The 16,615-nt window shown below is 49.9% G+C and overlaps 6 protein-coding genes across 6 annotated transcripts; 1 reads left to right on the top strand and 5 right to left on the bottom strand.

Moving 5' to 3' along the window:
• Window positions 1-2,586: 2,586 nt before the first annotated feature.
• Window positions 2,587-3,421, bottom strand: BJ212DRAFT_1286926 (NAD(P)-binding protein; the record flags this gene model as incomplete). Its single annotated transcript, XM_041331965.1, has 3 exons — window positions 2,587-2,749; window positions 2,810-2,963; window positions 3,013-3,421. Coding segments are annotated over 3 exons (726 nt in total), but the record flags the coding sequence as incomplete, so codon positions are not given.
• A 699-nt stretch (window positions 3,422-4,120) lies between these two features.
• Window positions 4,121-5,422, top strand: BJ212DRAFT_1450118 (uncharacterized protein; the record flags this gene model as incomplete). The annotated part of the gene is made up of 4 exons (XM_041338792.1): window positions 4,121-4,348; window positions 4,374-4,751; window positions 4,802-5,355; window positions 5,377-5,422. 4 exons carry the CDS (start codon window positions 4,121-4,123, stop codon window positions 5,420-5,422), a joined length of 1,206 nt encoding a protein of 401 aa, XP_041185986.1.
• Window positions 5,423-5,781: 359 nt separating this feature from the next.
• BJ212DRAFT_1286907 (uncharacterized protein) lies at window positions 5,782-5,961 on the bottom strand (the record flags this gene model as incomplete). The annotated part of the gene is made up of 1 exon (XM_041331964.1): window positions 5,782-5,961. A coding segment is annotated over one exon (180 nt), but the record flags the coding sequence as incomplete, so codon positions are not given.
• A 781-nt stretch (window positions 5,962-6,742) lies between these two features.
• BJ212DRAFT_1439494 (uncharacterized protein) lies at window positions 6,743-7,649 on the bottom strand. Its single transcript, XM_041337751.1, has 2 exons — window positions 6,973-7,649; window positions 6,743-6,916 (listed from the first exon to the last, which is right to left on the bottom strand). The coding sequence occupies exons 1-2, from the start codon at window positions 7,494-7,496 to the stop codon at window positions 6,907-6,909; spliced, it is 534 nt and encodes a 177-aa protein (XP_041185984.1). The 5' UTR covers window positions 7,497-7,649; the 3' UTR covers window positions 6,743-6,906.
• Window positions 7,650-15,008: 7,359 nt separating this feature from the next.
• Window positions 15,009-15,540, bottom strand: BJ212DRAFT_1399844 (uncharacterized protein). Its single transcript, XM_041337301.1, has 3 exons — window positions 15,355-15,540; window positions 15,203-15,298; window positions 15,009-15,152 (listed from the first exon to the last, which is right to left on the bottom strand). The coding sequence occupies exons 1-2, from the start codon at window positions 15,523-15,525 to the stop codon at window positions 15,248-15,250; spliced, it is 222 nt and encodes a 73-aa protein (XP_041185983.1). The 5' UTR covers window positions 15,526-15,540; the 3' UTR covers window positions 15,009-15,152; window positions 15,203-15,247.
• Window positions 15,541-15,709: 169 nt separating this feature from the next.
• BJ212DRAFT_1211995 (uncharacterized protein) lies at window positions 15,710-15,874 on the bottom strand (the record flags this gene model as incomplete). Its single annotated transcript, XM_041329248.1, has 1 exon — window positions 15,710-15,874. A coding segment is annotated over one exon (165 nt), but the record flags the coding sequence as incomplete, so codon positions are not given.
• Between the last annotated feature and the right edge of the window lie 741 nt (window positions 15,875-16,615).

Raw genomic sequence — 16,615 nt, 5'->3', positions numbered from 1 at the left:
GCGTGTGTGTTATTGAAATGCGGCGCCTGCAATACAGTATGTACAGCAGACCATCTAGCAAGTCTCTTCATCAGCTCCACCGCCTCTTGTCGTTCTCGACTACTATCATGCTGGGCGATGTGATCGAGTCAAAAGCGCTAGCAAAACAGAGAGATGAAGAACGAGGGACGTGGTTAGGCTCACGGTTGCTTCATGAACCTTTTCGGACGAGGGAAACAAAATCGTCACGCTATGGTGCACATTATTGCCAGGATGCACTTTGGGAGGGTGAGTACCTGCATTGTGATACCTACTAAGTAACTTAACAAGAAGCAGGCGGAAACGAGGCGCTTCCTCCTCAATGGTGGTAGTATAAGACGTGGGATGAGAATGTACAATATTACGATGACACACTCAATGGCTTCAAAGAACCGACCTTTACCGGGAGTATGATTATGTGAGCAAAGAATGTGACATTAGGAACGAAGAACTCATATTTGAACATAGATGACCCCTTGCAACTCAATGTCCCCAGATGTGAATGGGATATCTCACCACTCGGTCAGTCGTACTTTATCGATCACAATACTCGGACCACGTCTTGGAAGAAACCGGCACTACAACGCCCACCAGGGAGCTTGATGGCGGGGTGTGTTGAGAATCATTCCCTGTCTAGGCATCAGTAGCAATATAATGAACACATCGGATCATGGTTCAATTCGTCAGTGGACAAGAGACGGAGAGCCAGCAGGAAAGCCTCTGGACAGCCATGAGGAACAGATGGGCTCAATGATGATATGTGGAAGCCCAGACGGGAGACTACTGCTGTGGAATATAAAGGGAGGTAGCATAGTCGGCGACCCATGGAAGGGGCACAATGCTGCAGTGAGATGCGTCGATTGGTGTCCCAACGCCACGGGGATAGCAAGTGGATCGCAGGATGGCGCCATGCAACACTGGAATCCGACTACTGGCCAACAAATAGCCACACCAATAGAAATCGGTTACGGTCAGGTCCTTGCCATCAGATACTCTCCACAAGGCGACAAATTCGCGAGTGGCGGGGAGGACAACTTCAGCATGATCTCTGTGTGGTCAAACAATGGCGAACTGCTCATCCAGACCAAGGGACATGAACATGGAGTGACATCGTTGTGTTGGCCCAAGGACGGTGCATACATCTTCTCTGCATCATTCGATTGCACCATCAGAAAGTGGCAGTCGATTGATGGGAAGGAGGTCACGGCTTTTCGAGCTCATGCCTTCGGCGTAAGCTCCCTCTGTCTTTCTTCAGATACATGTTATCTTATTAGTGCAGCAAGGGACTTCTCAGTCCGCATTTGGGACCTCAAGACCAATGAGTCAATTGGAGACCTACTCTTGCATAACAATGAACTCTTGACTGTTGCCGTATCCCCTGATGGAAAATTCATTGCAAAAGCCGGAAAAGACGCGAAAGTCTAGATATGGAGCATGGGGCCAATGCTCAAACAGCAGGGTCTTGACTATGTGGATGTGTCCATATGTTGTCAGCGTCTTTTTCTAAGTACATTTGGCGGTCATCTAGCATGCGAATGATGCAAAGCCCAACGCGAAGCTCAAGGCAGATCATACATCCTTCCCTTCCGCGCTGTCTCACTTCTTCACTAGGGACGTGCAGCCCGACCGAGAGATGTACGTCAGTCTGTTGTGAATAGCCTCGATGATCCTTCGCTCATTCGTCTCGTTCGATTCATTCATTTTTTTGATGCCCATGACCTCCAAGCAGCAGCCCAACAACAGAGGCTTGGCGAGATATGTCCGTATGGTTTTCGTTCCTGAGTTCTTCGAGTTATCCTTACACTGATACAGGGAGATGACTTCTGGGGTACCAGTACAAACTACGCACCACATCACACAGCTCCTCCTGCGAGCCCATCATCTCCCCTTCATTGGCGCAGTTTGCTAGGCTCCCTGCGTTTCACTACTTGATCTGCAAACACATCGCAATCAATCTTGCCGCGCGAGTCTCGGCATTGGAATTTCAGCCCGTTTCTTGTGGGACCATCCAGACGCACTGTCAATGCAGCGCCTGCTCGCGATGAAGATGTAAGTGACGAGTTGCCATTACTTCTATTCAATGTCATTGAAACCAATACGTTTGCAGAGATACAGCATTGCCCCTCCCACTGAGGCGGAAGTGGCTGCCACTATGCAACGTACAAGTGCCAATGAGGCTAACAGTTCAATGCAACAAGGTCATCCTGCACCTGGGACGCAAGGGCCTGAAGCACCATCAACAGAAACACAAGGCTCGGGTGGTGGCACGGGAGAATTTTATTGTGAAGTTAGGTGCTGCGAACTGTTCTTTAGTTGTGGTCGTCCCAGATCGCATTAGTTGTGAGGGTTTTTTTGCTTCGCAGTCCACGGGTCCGTTTGGGTCATAGACCCTATGTTGGATATACAGTACATAATTGATTAGCGGAGGTATAAAACTGCAAGCAAACCCATTGACATCGAGACTCTCACAAGTCAGTAAATAGGTACCTGCATGTGGAGAATTCAGACATTTCATCATCTCCTATACATATTACAGATTCGGACGAGGCATTCATGAGAAAACCCGACTTAAGATCCCTGCAAATCTTCTGGTCTGTTTAGTAATCTCCCCTCCATCCCACCTTCAACCATCACTACTTGACCAGTGACATGACCGGAGAGAGCGGATGATGCAAGGACCACAATCTGCGTTGCGACGTCGATTGGCATCGCCACCTTCTTAAGCGGGCACCTGCAGTAGCACGAAATTCGATACAGATAATGAATCATGATGCATAAAGACGTGACTGACGTAGATAATATACGATACACTGTTTGAGGATCCTTCAAGGCTTCTTCAGCCATGGGTGTCTTGACCCAGCCAGGCGCAATACAGTTGACTCTGCCTTTGGGGGCTATCTTCACGATCTCATTCTTGAGAGTGAGGTTTAAACCGTACATCATTGCTACAACATGATGAGTCTATGTCAAACTGCGGACAGAATCGTCACTGACCGCTCTTCGTCGCAGAGTAGTCGCCGTGATTGGCTTCGCCATACTTCCCAGCGGTACTTCCGATAAGCACAATCGCCGCCTTTTCCTTGATAGTAGAGGGTGCACGTTCAAGGTGCTTCAAATACTCTCTACACACCAGGAATGATGACGTCAAGTTCGTGGTTATGGTGGTGTTCCATTGGTCCAGCGTCATCCTTGCGATTGGAACATCCAAAGTTGGATATATAGCGTGATTGACGATCACTACTTGTACGGGTCCATGGGGCATAGCAGCTAGCGACTCGAACATGGCCACCACGGCCTCCTCTTGAGACAGATTGGCCTGGACGTGTTGAAGACTGGGGTTCGATGCCAGAAGCTCCTGGATCGGACCAAATTTGGAGTTATAATGTGCGGTCACATTCGCGCCCAATGCTGAATGTCTGATTCAACTCAATAGTCATCACTCGAGAGTAAATTACTTACCACAAAATAATTTCAGTCTCTAGCCCGATGCCGCCACTTGCCCCTGCTCGAGTACACGGTCAGGTCAGTAGTGGCATAGGATAGCATAGAGTACGACCTGTAACGATGACATGCACTCCTTGCAATCCAAGATCCATGACGTGCTGCAATGCTAGCGCTGAACGTTGACTTGGATAACGGATGATAACAGCTTCAGTAGCCAATTGAAATGTTGACGTGTGAACAATTCAATGGTACTCATGTAGCTGGTACCATTGATTGGACAGGTGACCATCGATTATGAAGCGTGTGTTATATGGGCGCTTCAATTGCGCTCGCTTCAAAAAAGTCTGGCAGGCTTCACTGACGCACGTGATATGAGCAGTACTTGCAGTGGCAGTGCTAAGGTTGCCGGTCACTTGCCCAGTGCAGTCGCTGGTCACACTAGGACTCTGACTCTGCACCGAACACCAACCAATGATTCGAGGCTGTTTGAGTGGAGTGTACGACGAACGTAGATAATCACTGCTGACGATATACTCTATTCCTTTTGAAGACAGGCCCATAAAAGCTCTAGCCTCTGACACTGGTTTTAGTCTTAGTTTCAGGCAGACCGCCGATGCCGACCGTTACGATGACGATGACAACTGTCTTGACGCCGGACATGCTGCCTCATAAGCCGTCTAGCAAAGGTTCGCCGTCGACGGAGGCAACGCTACAATCACTGTACAACCGTGCAGCGAGAGCATTCCTTCACCGGGACATTACAATCACGTTCACCTTGTTAAGCGCTGCATTCGCGCTCCTCTCACCTCCCCTTGCGCCCTCACCTGATCCCCTAGATGTCCACCGGAGAAAGTGGGATATCCTTCGCATCACCCTCGAAACCACCGTCTTCTCTTCTACTCAAGACATAGCTTCATTTACCACAACCACTCCAAGAGATCCTACTCTTGTCTCCCCAATCGTTTATTTCCACTTTGTATGCTCGATCTCTCACTTTATTTACTCCTTCATCTCTGTATCGAAAACCTAGCTCCGCATTCCTTCCGCACCAAGTCCTCATCACACTCGTCGCATCCAGTATCAAGATAGATTGCCTAAGCGTTGGTCGTGAGATGACAGAGGACTGGCTATCAAAACGCGGTCAATATGACTTCGTACCTTCTACGGGTGAACCATATCATAGAGTCCTAGAACTTTATTGCTTGCATGTCTTACCTCGTTTGGGCGAGTGGGAGTACGTCAAAGAATTTCTGTCCTACGAGAATGAACTCTCGTCTGACGAAAAACGCGTGAGTTTAATTTCATGATCCTTGTATCGCACTGAACACAATATTGTCAGGAACTTCATCTGGCCCTCGAGGCTCAGCATGCTCACGCGTTAGAGAGTACAAGGCGGGAGACGTCAAAACCCGAGACTCCTCCGTCTCCTACACCAATACCTCCACTCCGCTCTCTATCCCCAGCCTCTTCTTCCTCTTCTCTATCCACTACATCTACCCGCACCGCCATGCCAGCATCCCCTCTTCCAAAACTTACCCGCCAACAATCCGCGTCCTCCACATCAGCAGTCTCAGACTCCACCGTAACCAGATCCCCTCGCCACCGCCACAACCAAAGCATGCCCCGAGGAAGCTCAAGTGCTAGTGGCGTTCGCATCTCCCGCGTTCTGCCAGTCGACCATAGTCTCGCGACTGCACCCCCAACCTCCCTAACACTCATACGATCTTATTTCAACCGCTATTTCACTGCAAACAGAATAGCCACCCTATCAGTCTTGCTCTTCCTAATTCCCCTTATATCTTTGATCCTTCGGAGGCGGCGGCGCTTGGAGACACCTGCGGACTTGGTACGGAGAAGGTTATTGGAAGCCCGTGGCGATTCGATTGCGACACAGTTATAGAATGAGTTGGTGAGGGCAGTTTTGGATACTGTTAGGATGGGTGGTGGGGGACTCGTATAACTCACAGTGCGCCTGCTTAGTATCAATCTTCTTAGCTAGACCAAGTAGAAGGATATTGGTATCAGGCCATAGGCCATGTAATTATACATAGTGATCTTTCAAGTGATTCGAACTTTATATTAACAGCTGGCGTTCTGTGCAACCGTGGAGGCGCTAAAATCCTGAATGTGCACGTTTGGAGCAGACATATTATCGAGCCAGTGAATAGTATGTGAGGCAATAAATGCACCACTTCATCTGCTCAGAGAGGTCGTATTGAAAAAACTCTTGCGCTGATCCGAAATAAATCAGACGCAACATAATGGCATCGATTGCAAAGTGCACAGACAATACCGAGTTGCTCTGCATGTCATAGACTATCAGAATGATGCTGGAGCACTGAGCTGCAATGCTTCCCGTGCAGCTTCCCTCTTCGCAGCCTCCAGCGTCCACATCCACTTCAAATCGCGCTCGACCTCTTCCTTCCTCACGCGTTGCCTTCGCTCGTTCAAATAACTCCAATCTTCCCCAACACCTATGTCAGCTGCCGCGACCCGAGGCTATCCTAGTAATTCCGACTTCGAGAGTGTAGAGACAGGCAAAGGCTTAGGTGGAGGGGGGGCGTCGTCGTTCTCCACAACCAAGTGTTTCTCGGTGCAGCGAGCAATACAGCCTATTCCTTCCGCGCAGCTTTGCGCACCATATGAAGCCGGTGGTCAATTTCTGCTTGCGGGAGCGTTCGCTTGGTGCAGAACGTTTCAACCTTCCTCGCATTTACTAGGCCCGGGAGCCTCTCAAATGCCTGTGTTATGAGACTGAGTGCGTCGACCAAGACCTATATCGATGTCGACTCACTGTAGAGACCATACAGGATGCTCTGGATGGGGCGGTCGAGTAGAAGGTAGCCTTGTTGTTCCACGCACGATAGTTGGATGCTCTTTCTTCGGTACACCGTGCTCTGGCGACTCATTAAAAACAACTTGAATCGCTGTCTGTTTCAAAGCCAGATTGTGAGTGTCTTTGGTCGAAAATGACGTTGTCGATGAAACTATGCTGCGCCGAAGGCAAGCAATGGCGTAGCCGGATTTGTTCGACTCATCAGGGAATGGCAGCCATGACTTTGACGTGCAAGAATTGGGCTCAAGCAATCTGCTTACGAAGTAGAGCTGATCACGGTCAAATTGACGGTCCAGCACGGGCTTACCCAAGTGAGCACCGCTACCGCATCAGGAGACACAGAGTTCGCCACTTAATTCTCAGTGCACATGTGGAAATACTGGCAAGTACAAAACAGAAGACGACGAAAATGGCTCGAAAACGCTACCGTGAACGTACCTAGAAGTCTAGAGACTAGAGTAAGTAGTACATGTTAACTAGTGCACCTCTAAGTACAGTACATCAGTCAGTCAGACAACCGTAAATTCAGGTTCGGTGCTGGGTATAGAAATTGACAAGGAATCAAAGAATAAAACGGTGCACTTGATGTTGCAGCAATAAAATGATTGTTACGTGGAGCTAGAAGTCCTGATATTAGCAACTGCAAGGACATACGACAAGGACTAAGAACTCACGCATCTCGGCAACTCGACCAGTGTGTCCCATGTGCCATGCGGCTCAAATCAAGCTCGGGATGTCCTCTGGGTATCACCAATGAAGTCCAAGGAGTATAAAATGGATGTCGGGAAGCGGGAGGTACCCAGAAAAGAAGCCGATGATGAGATCCCATAATCCATCCATCAGCCTGCAGCAAGAAAGGGGTTGAATTGGAATTATGATAAGAAGTAGGTTCGAGCAGGTCAGCGGGGTTGGGCAGGGCGTGTCCTTGGCTGGACGAGAAAGAAATGACGTGATCGTTACAAGTGCTGGTGGGCATGATACGGCTTTGTTGGGTGGGAGGTGTAGTGCTTTGATGCAGTGAAAATGAGGAAGAATCTGGCTCGCTGGACATGGGGGATAGCTGCACCTTCACTGCATCCCACAGCTGCACAGTGTTATCTGCCGAACCAGACGTGATACGAGTGCCATCCGGTGAGAATGAGACTGACCAAACCTCCCTAGTGTGTCCCTCCAAGGGCTCACCGAATGGCCGTCCCATGATTGCATCCCACACCCGCACAGTCTTATCCAAAGAACCAGACGCGATGCGAGTACCATCCGGTGAGAACGAGACTGACAAGACCTCACTAGTGTGCCCCTCCAAGGGCTCACCCAATTGCTGTCCCGTGATTGCATCCCACACCCGCACAGTGTCATCCGAAGAACCAGACGCGATGCGAGTACCATCCGGTGAGAACGAGACTGAGTAAACCTCTCTAGTGTGCCCCTCCAAGGGCTCACCCAATGGCTGTCCCGTGATTGCATCCCACACCCGCACAGTCTTATCCAAAGAACCAGACGCAATGCAAGTACCATCCGGTGAGAACGAGACTGACCAAACCTCTCTAGTGTGCCCCTCCAAGGGCTCACCCAATGGCTGTCCCGTGATTGCATCCCACACCCGCACAGTCTTATCCTGTGAACCAGATGCGATGCGAGTACCATCCGGTGAGAACGAGACTGACAAGACCTCACCAGTGTGCCCCTCCAAGGGCTCACCCAATGGCTGTCCCGCGATTGCATCCCACACCCGCACAGTCTTATCCGAAGAACCAGACGCGATGCGAGTACCATCCGGTGAGAACGAGACTGACAAGACCTCACTAGTGTGCCCCTCCAAGGGCTCACCCAATTGCTGTCCCGTGATTGCATCCCACAGCCACACAGTGTTATCCTCCGAACCAGACGCGATGCGAGTACCATCCGGTGAGAACGAGACTGAGTAAACCGAACTAGTGTGCCCCTCCAAGGGCTCACCCAATGGCTGTCCCGTGATTGCATCCCACACCCGCACAGTCTTATCCAAAGAACCAGACGCGATGCGAGTACCATCCGGTGAGAACGAGACTGACAAGACCTCACCAGTATGCCCCTCCAAGGGCTCACCCAATTGCTGTCCCGTGATTGCATCCCACACCCGCACAGTCTTATCCAAAGAACCAGACGCGATGCGAGTACCATCCGGTGAGAACGAGACTGACAAGACCTCACCAGTGTGCCCCTCCAAGGGCTCACCCAATGGCTGTCCCGTGATTGCATCCCACACCCGCACAGTCTTATCCAAAGAACCAGATGCGATGCGAGTACCATCCGGTGAGAACGAGACTGACCAAACCGAACTAGTGTGCCCCTCCAAGGGCTCACCCAATGGCCGTCCCTTCATTGCATCCCACAGCCGCAGTGTTATCCCTTGAACCAGACGCGATGCGAGTACCATCTGGTGAGAACGAGACTGACTCAACCAAACTAGTGTGCCCCTCCAAGGGCTCACCCAATGACCGTCCCTTCATTGCATCCCACAGTCGCACAGTGTTGTCCGCCGAACCAGACGCAATGCGAGTACCATCTGGTGAGAATGAGACTGAGCAAACCCAACTAGTGTGCCCCTCCAAGGGCTCACCCAATTGCTGTCCTGTGATTGCATCCCACACCCGCACAGTCTTATCCTGTGAACCAGATGCGATGCGAGTACCATCCGGTGAGAACGAGACTGACAAGACCTCACTAGTGTGCCCCTCCAAGGGCTCACCCAATGGCTGTCCCGTGATTGCATCCCACAGCCGCACAGTCTTATCCGAAGAACCAGACGCGATGCGAGTACCATCCGGTGAGAATGCAACTGATCGAACCACATCAGTGTGCCCATTGATTACGATCTGAACAACCGTCCAGTTCAAATCACGGACCGCATGCCAGACGAAGGTTATTCGGAAACCTTGACGTGAATTTGGTAGCCATGGCGGAGTTGACCGGCGAGAATGGGAGCCCTGATAAATACAGATGTGGCGTGCTGTGCAAAATCATGCTGCCAAACACTTGCATGAATCTTTGTACATCCATCGTGGTCGTCCACAAATCTTCGTATCCAGAATGGCCCTGTATTTATGTCATGAGCTGCTCATCCGACACTGACTCGCAGGCATGTGCTCACCTTCAGCCACTTGGCAACGAGTGGAAGCACAATAATTGCACCCCTGATTGCATTGAGAAGTCCGAGTGCTTCGATCCAGAAGAGCAGTCGCTCGTCGTCGAAAAATGATCTGGTCGCCTTTGCAAGCTCATCGTCGAAGTCGTGCTTTGAACGTGAGTAGCCCAGAATCGACAGGAATAGGATAGATGTGGGGAAATGGATGTTTTGACTCGTTGAGCCAGTCCGTTATCCTCGCGATTAGGGAGGTATGACGACTTTAAATCACATATATTGAAGCGAAGGCCATGTTCCATCACTCGAAGTGATGCCAACGCTAAGTCGTGGTGTTGCGCCTTCGTCACCTCGACAAAAAAGTCTCCGCTGGATGGTTCATGGGTGAGGAACTCTTGGAAGGATGCGTGAAGGGGTTTGACGGGGATGTGTGAGTCTGTTGTGCCGCTGAGGAGGGATCCCATATGTTGTATGATGCCTACATTGTAATGATTGTTGTGGTTTGGAAAACATTCCCGCATGGCGTTGAGGGAATCGAATGGGAGGGGTTCAGCCGTGCTAAGAATTTGTCCTATCACGGAACGAAACTCCGCTAGTGCTTCCTGGTACTCATCATCGCATACCTATCTCGTGGCAAGATGTCTGTCAAAATAAGCCGATACATATCGTACAACTTGTCTGTCCATTTCCCAGGATCGCGGTTCACGACAGTTTCAAAGCGAGATCTTGGATTTATGCTGGGAAGGTCTTCCTGGATGTATTCGCATGCAAGACGTGCCCACTCGAAAAGTCCATCGGCTTTCGTAGCGAGTTTTGCAAACTCTTTGTCTCCAAAACGCGACAACACTTTTAGTTTGTCAGATACAAAAGCACGGATGTCGCGCTCCGCCACTGCTGTTGGAATCTCGTCCATCGATAACTGTAGAATATGCTGAGCGCCGTGAAATGCATCTTCGATGTCACGAAGTGGGCGAGAGGTGACGAGAATCCGAAAGTTGGATGGGAGTTCTGTGATTTGGGGAAGACCTTTGTTCCGAAGTTTACTGCCAAGTATGCGGAGAAGGTCCCGCCGCGTCTCCACTCCGCCGCTCTCGTCCAGCGCTTCGATCACGATCAACACAGGTTCCACACTTGACCTAGAGGATTTCTTCAGCGGTTCCACAAGAAGCTTCTCCCACTGCTGGTAAACATCCTTCGAGTTCTTGAGTGAGGTGGAATCTTTGACCGCATCTGCCAATGCTCGTCTCATCTCCGGATCATGATCAGCTAGGTCACGAGCGATGGTGGAGAAAACCTTTTCATGGCGTTCCTCGGTCTTGTCGAAGCAGAAACATGAACCCAGCACCCCCATGTCGCTGAACCACTTTGCAATCGTGTGAGCGATGGCCGATTTGCCCGTGCCAGCGGGGCCAGATAGCCAAAGCACTCGTTGGGTAGCGTCTTCATTGCCGTTGATCCAATCCGTGATCTGGGAGAGAATCTCCGTGCGCGTCCCTGGTAGGCATTGCTTCATGGTATTGAGTCCTGCGCCCTTTGCATAAGCGATATCCCCGAGATCCAGGGTATCGCCTGAATCGGTGTGAGTGAATGTAAAGATAGAAGCACGTCAGAATCCTTACCCGTACGTTGGACGAAGACGGCCACGTCCCTGTCAACCTGGTCACGGAATTGTTGTACAAGGCCGTCCAAAGTGTCGCTGTATTTTTTGATGATGGCATCGGTTTCCGAGAGAACGTTTTTCCCAAGTCTCTTCCCTACGATAATAGGATGAGATTGATGTGCGAAGTGCGATAGCTTGGTGACTCACAAAAGCTCTTTGTCTCCGAGTAGTCCCTGATGAAACGAGCGCACTCAAGAGTCTGCTGAACGATCTTCCCAACGATACCGCGCATCGATTCAATTTTGCGAAGACTGTCGTCTTGAATCATGAAGCGGTAAACTTCAGCCAACTTCTTGAGAAGACTATGGACCGATTCGTCGCGCTCTGCTTGAGCGATTATGATCTGCGTGAAATTATGACTTCTGAGTAGGAGACCGACTCTTGAAGAAACCGGACGCACTTTGGATGCAGCAGACAGCACACCCAGCGCCATCTTTGCGTACGGATGCACCTATATAACTTGATTAGTTCGCTCCCAATCAACAAGAATGTCCCATACATCCGCGATCTTCTCAAGGACAGCATCAACAATCTTTAGGGGTTGGATATACGTCGTCTCAAAATCATCCGCAGCAGCGAGACCCGCTGGGGCCTTGTTGGCGGCGGATGCCATGGAAGCCGCATGTCCTCCGAGCGGTCTCATAGTTTCCGCACCATCACAGGCACCCTGAAGTTCAGCATCAGCTAATTGGAGATCAGGTCCTTCTTCCTCGCCAGTAGGAGCAGCCTGAACCTGTGGGATCCCCGAAATTAGAGAAGAAGGTCAAATTATTTGACGAAAATACCTGTGAAGCAGGCTCTCTCGACAGTACTTGGTTCACGGAGTCGCCGGGAATCTCAGATGTGGTGGGACGCTTGTTGTTGTTGGAAGGATGGAGATGCAGCGTGTCCTGGGCGCCTCTAAGAAAACCGAAGGACTAGGACGGCAAGTAGAAGCACTTACCTCGACTTTCTGACCCGATGAAGCCCCTTCGGTTTCAACGTTCTGGACCGCAGTGGTGAGGTTGCTTGTTCGCTTGAAGCGTTTCTGCACGATATCAGCCGTATTCATGACAGTCAGTATTCACGTCCACGCACAGGAAGTTTTTTGGCTAACGCATTCTTCAATCTCCGCAGGGACCGACAGATTCCTCTACGAGGTTGGTTCTGGACGAAAAATGCATAAGGGCAGCGATGAGTTTCAGAGACCACATACCGAGTTTTCAGCAACATTTGCCCGGATGGATCTGGAGGCTCCTGGAGGAGAATCTGGCCTATGGTCTTCACTCATAGCGAGTGGTCGTAGATCAGTATGAATAAAACCGTGGGGGGAAATGAGAAGAGTGTGAGAAGGGGACAGGCGTCTAATCCTTTGGCAGAGCCGGGGCCGAACGTTAGAAGCATGGCCAGCACATTGACTTCAAGCGCGCTGACCATTCCGAGCCACGCAATTTGCATCGGTTCATAGCGGCAGGTTATTGTGTGCACATCACAGTGCAATGAAGAGAGATGCACAGGTGAGAGAGCTCCGTCTACTCCAGAGTCGAATTATATAGCACCCCCTTGAAGTTCAACAGGTCTGGTGCTGTCAAAGTGCAAGTCAGTCTCGGCGAGCCTGGACTGTTCGAACTTCAAACTTCAAGCACAAGACGAGACCTGTGCACAGTATGAGACAATGGTGCTGATATTTATGAGACGGTTCTGCTGCGAGTAATGATATCATGAGTTCACTGACTCAGGCTGCAATTGGACTACCAAGTCCGTCTTATGATCGAGTGACGTAACGATTCAACGCGCGGGAAGGGAAGTACGCGCGTATGGACCTGCTGCAGACTCTTCACTTCCACATGGGCACAGAGACTTGCCAAGGTCGCCGCTTTTTATGCACTCCGAGGGCTTTTGATTCCAAAACCATGCAAATTGCCATTGGGTGTGAAGAATGTCGTCGACAGTCTTTAAATTGAGTCATTCGATGCATCAGGCAAATTATGATATGAACCTTGACGTGTACCTTATCCTACCGCTCATTGCAAGCTAGCACCTGGTCCTGTGGTTGTTCACTACGACTTCATGCTCTTATCATCACCTCCATCGACATTTCACGGGCCTACCAACATCTGTAATCAGCCAAGACCATCGCTTTTCAACTTGAAAGTGTTTCACTCACCATACCATGCATGCAGCTGCAGTCATTTCATCTCTACTTGCCATCGCTCAGCTCCAACTTGCGTACGCCATTCGTGCCTTCGTCCCGCATTCACTCTCATCCTGATTGCAGCACCAATGTTGTCGCCGTCATTTTGCTTTGTGAGATCTCATACGGCCCCAAAGCTACAAGCGATCTCTGAAGTTCTGGGCCGCATCATTTCTGATCTTGTGGACCGACTATCTATCAAAATCTATACTATTTAAATGGCAAATCCGTCGAGGTAGACAACACGGATGATGAAGGTCGCCTGGTGCTGACTGGTGCGTATCCTTCCTGTTCCCTGACGTGGCAAACTCTGACTTTCTCCAAGACCCGTTCTACTACGCCTGCATAGCAAGAGCTGCAGGAGAACAGGATTACATTACATATTAACACAGAGCAAGCTGTACACAGAACATGGCCAAGCAGGAGACGAGCAATATCAGAATGCTGATGCAATACATGAATTGACTACGTCCACTCCAGATGTGATGAAACTCGCCGCGGCCTTTCTAGCACAACCAATTCCAGAAAATTTTTCAGCATCCATGCGCTTTGACGCTCTCGGTATCCCGCTCCGTATAGATCAACGCTCTCCTGGTCCTCTCCATCGATGTGGCCGTGTGCATATCCTGGTCGTCCAGCTTGCCTAGATGACAGTGCCGAGTTGTTCCGAGCTGTGGCTTCGCAGGTGATTATGCCTAACGTCAATAGACGCCTGAGCCAAGCCTTCCTGAGTCGACACTGACTGTAAATAGGGCTGGCACCACTAGAGGACTGAGCCGTCATTGTCCAACGTGGACGTGAAACTACAGTCCTCCTGAAATACGTCACTGAAAGGTAAGGCCCGATATGCTGAACGTACCCTTTTGGGTTGTGTGGTCGCTACCTCGACAACACGTCGAGTCGACGTTGCGGTGTGGGGCCGAGGGTGCCGAATGTGCATCCAAACATTGCCAACAGGTGGAATACACTGTTCCCGACTGGCAGATCTTGAGGATCTGCTGAGCTTCCCTTACAGTGGACAACTCGCCCCGGGAGATCGAGATGACGAATCAGTCTCCATGTTTTCAGAAGAGGTAGGATACGCCGTTCCCGGCTGGTGGTCCTTGGAAGGCTTGCTGATCAACAGAGTTTGCTAAGGGTCCGGGTCCAAGTCGTATCTAATAAATCAATTTTAGCATATACTTGAATTCGAGTCTGGGACGTCTTACAGGGCGACCTGTCGCACTGCCAGAAGGATGTGACGGTTGATCGAAGAACCCCGGGTTGAGTCCCAACGAACGTTGTTTTCCTTTGGTTCTGAGGGTAATCGTTGTAGGAAACTGTTTCGTGTCATGAGTTTAGTGTTCTACCATAAACCTGGATCTCACATTAAGGAGGCTAGAATCATTCTTGCCTCTTGAATAACTTAAACGCGGTATTGATACACCGCACCTGTTACCAAATCAGGTAATCTTAGGCCAATGGTGCCCAGACCCACTTACCGCGACAGCTTCAAGCAATTCTATTTGCAACGATGGCAGCTGCTTCAGAGGAGCAACCAGAAACAAGAGGCATCGCAAAGAAAAACGTGAGCTTCCAAACCTTCCTTATCAATCCGTGAAGGCAACTTTACATTTCAGCATGGGACACCGATGACATCGACCAGTGAGCATTAATATTGCCCGCATGTCAGTTAAAACCACTTCTCACCGTACCTCCTCTCCAGTGTGAGCACCCAAATCACACATGCTTTAACACGTACTCAACTCTACTCCAGTGGAAAATCGATTCATTCCAAGCAGATGACAACAAAGGCGGCGTATTCACCGAAAAATCTTCTTTCGCAACCCTTTTCCCAAAATACAGGGAGAAGTACTTGAGGGAGGTTTGGAGCGCCGTGACTAAAGTTCTAGACGCCCATGTGAGTGCTCACATCCATTTCCTTCACAACACCATCGAGTTAGCATCAAGGGTATCGCATGCACACTAGGGCTCCGTGAAAAACTACCCACGGACTTAACGACGAGTTTTTAACTCACCCCCACCCTCGAGGGGTTTTTGACATGAGTTAAAAACTAGTTTTTGACCAGTTTTTGACACTCAAAAAAATGCGTTTTTTTCAGGTCATTTTGACATTTTTTCGCTACGGTACGTCGGTAATGCAAATGCCCACTGTACAGGCCCTCCCGGAGGCGTTGGAACTGTGCTATCCTGTAGTTGAGGTGTCCTACTTGCCCCTTCCACCGGCTTCTCTGATAGTAAGTCCAACAATCGAGGAGCATCAAGATGAGCATCCTCGCTACCCACAAGTACTCTCGTATCACAAGACCTGTACATTGGATCATGCTCAATCTCTGGGCGCAGCGCGGAATCAGGAAACTCGTTGAGGGCAGCCGTTAGGACATCAACGACTGCAACAAGACCTGGCCCACGCTCTTGAAACTCGAACGGACATGGTGCCAACTCATCCTTCCGGCCCCTGGGTGCAAACGTGACCTCGAGCACATTATTCAGTGCGGCTTCGGTACTGCCATAGAGTTCAATCCTCTCCGGATCTGGAGCATAGTGCTCAAAATTATATTTGGAGTTTCCGAGGGGGATACTATGTGGAAGTTGTGCGAGTGCCGTTCGGAGGTGGCTCAACTATGCGTTGTTGCGCCCAATGTCCTCGAAAGAAGCTCATCAAGGTAAATTTTTGTTGCAATCATTGAGCCGAACGCTCAATTGGACAGTAGTTGACAGATCGTCGGTCATATCTTAACAATTTTTCGGTGATTTCGGATGTTCAGATGGAGAATTCGATAGGCTATGTTCCCGGGATCATATACATATATATATTAGTTTTTGACGAGTTTTTGACACCCCAATATCAACCCCAAGTTATCGACTCGTTAAAAAACACGTTAAAAACCTGTCAAAAACTCCAACGTCAAAACTCGGTAGTTTTTCACGGAGCCCTAATGCACACTGGACCTAGTTCACGGATCGATGTCCGTCCGGACAACACGCAAAACATTCGATCCATACATCATCCTCAAAGCGAGAGACCTCATCAAACTACTCGCAAGAGGGGTTGCGATCACTCAGGCTCAGAAGGTACTACAGGACGATGTGGCTTGTGATATCATCAAAATTGGGAATCCGGTTCGTAACAAGGACAGGTTTGTGAAACGGAGACAACGGATCATGGACCGGATGGGAGTACGTTGAAGGTGAGCGTTGTATAGTTTTGACTGTGCGCATGTCGTTGACTTTTTCAGGCTATTGAGCTTTTGACCCAGTGCTACATTCTTGTACGAGGGAATACCATCAGCGTCATGGGTCCGTACAAATCACTAAATAAGTCCGATGATAGTCCTCGATTGCATGAAAAACATACATCCC

The sequence above is a fragment of the Suillus subaureus genome (genome assembly GCF_016647635.1).
Source record: "Suillus subaureus strain MN1 chromosome Unknown BJ212scaffold_103, whole genome shotgun sequence".
Classification (NCBI taxonomy): domain Eukaryota; kingdom Fungi; phylum Basidiomycota; class Agaricomycetes; order Boletales; family Suillaceae; genus Suillus; species Suillus subaureus.
Note: the sequence above shows the minus strand (reverse complement) of the source record. Positions and strands in the feature narration are given on the sequence as shown.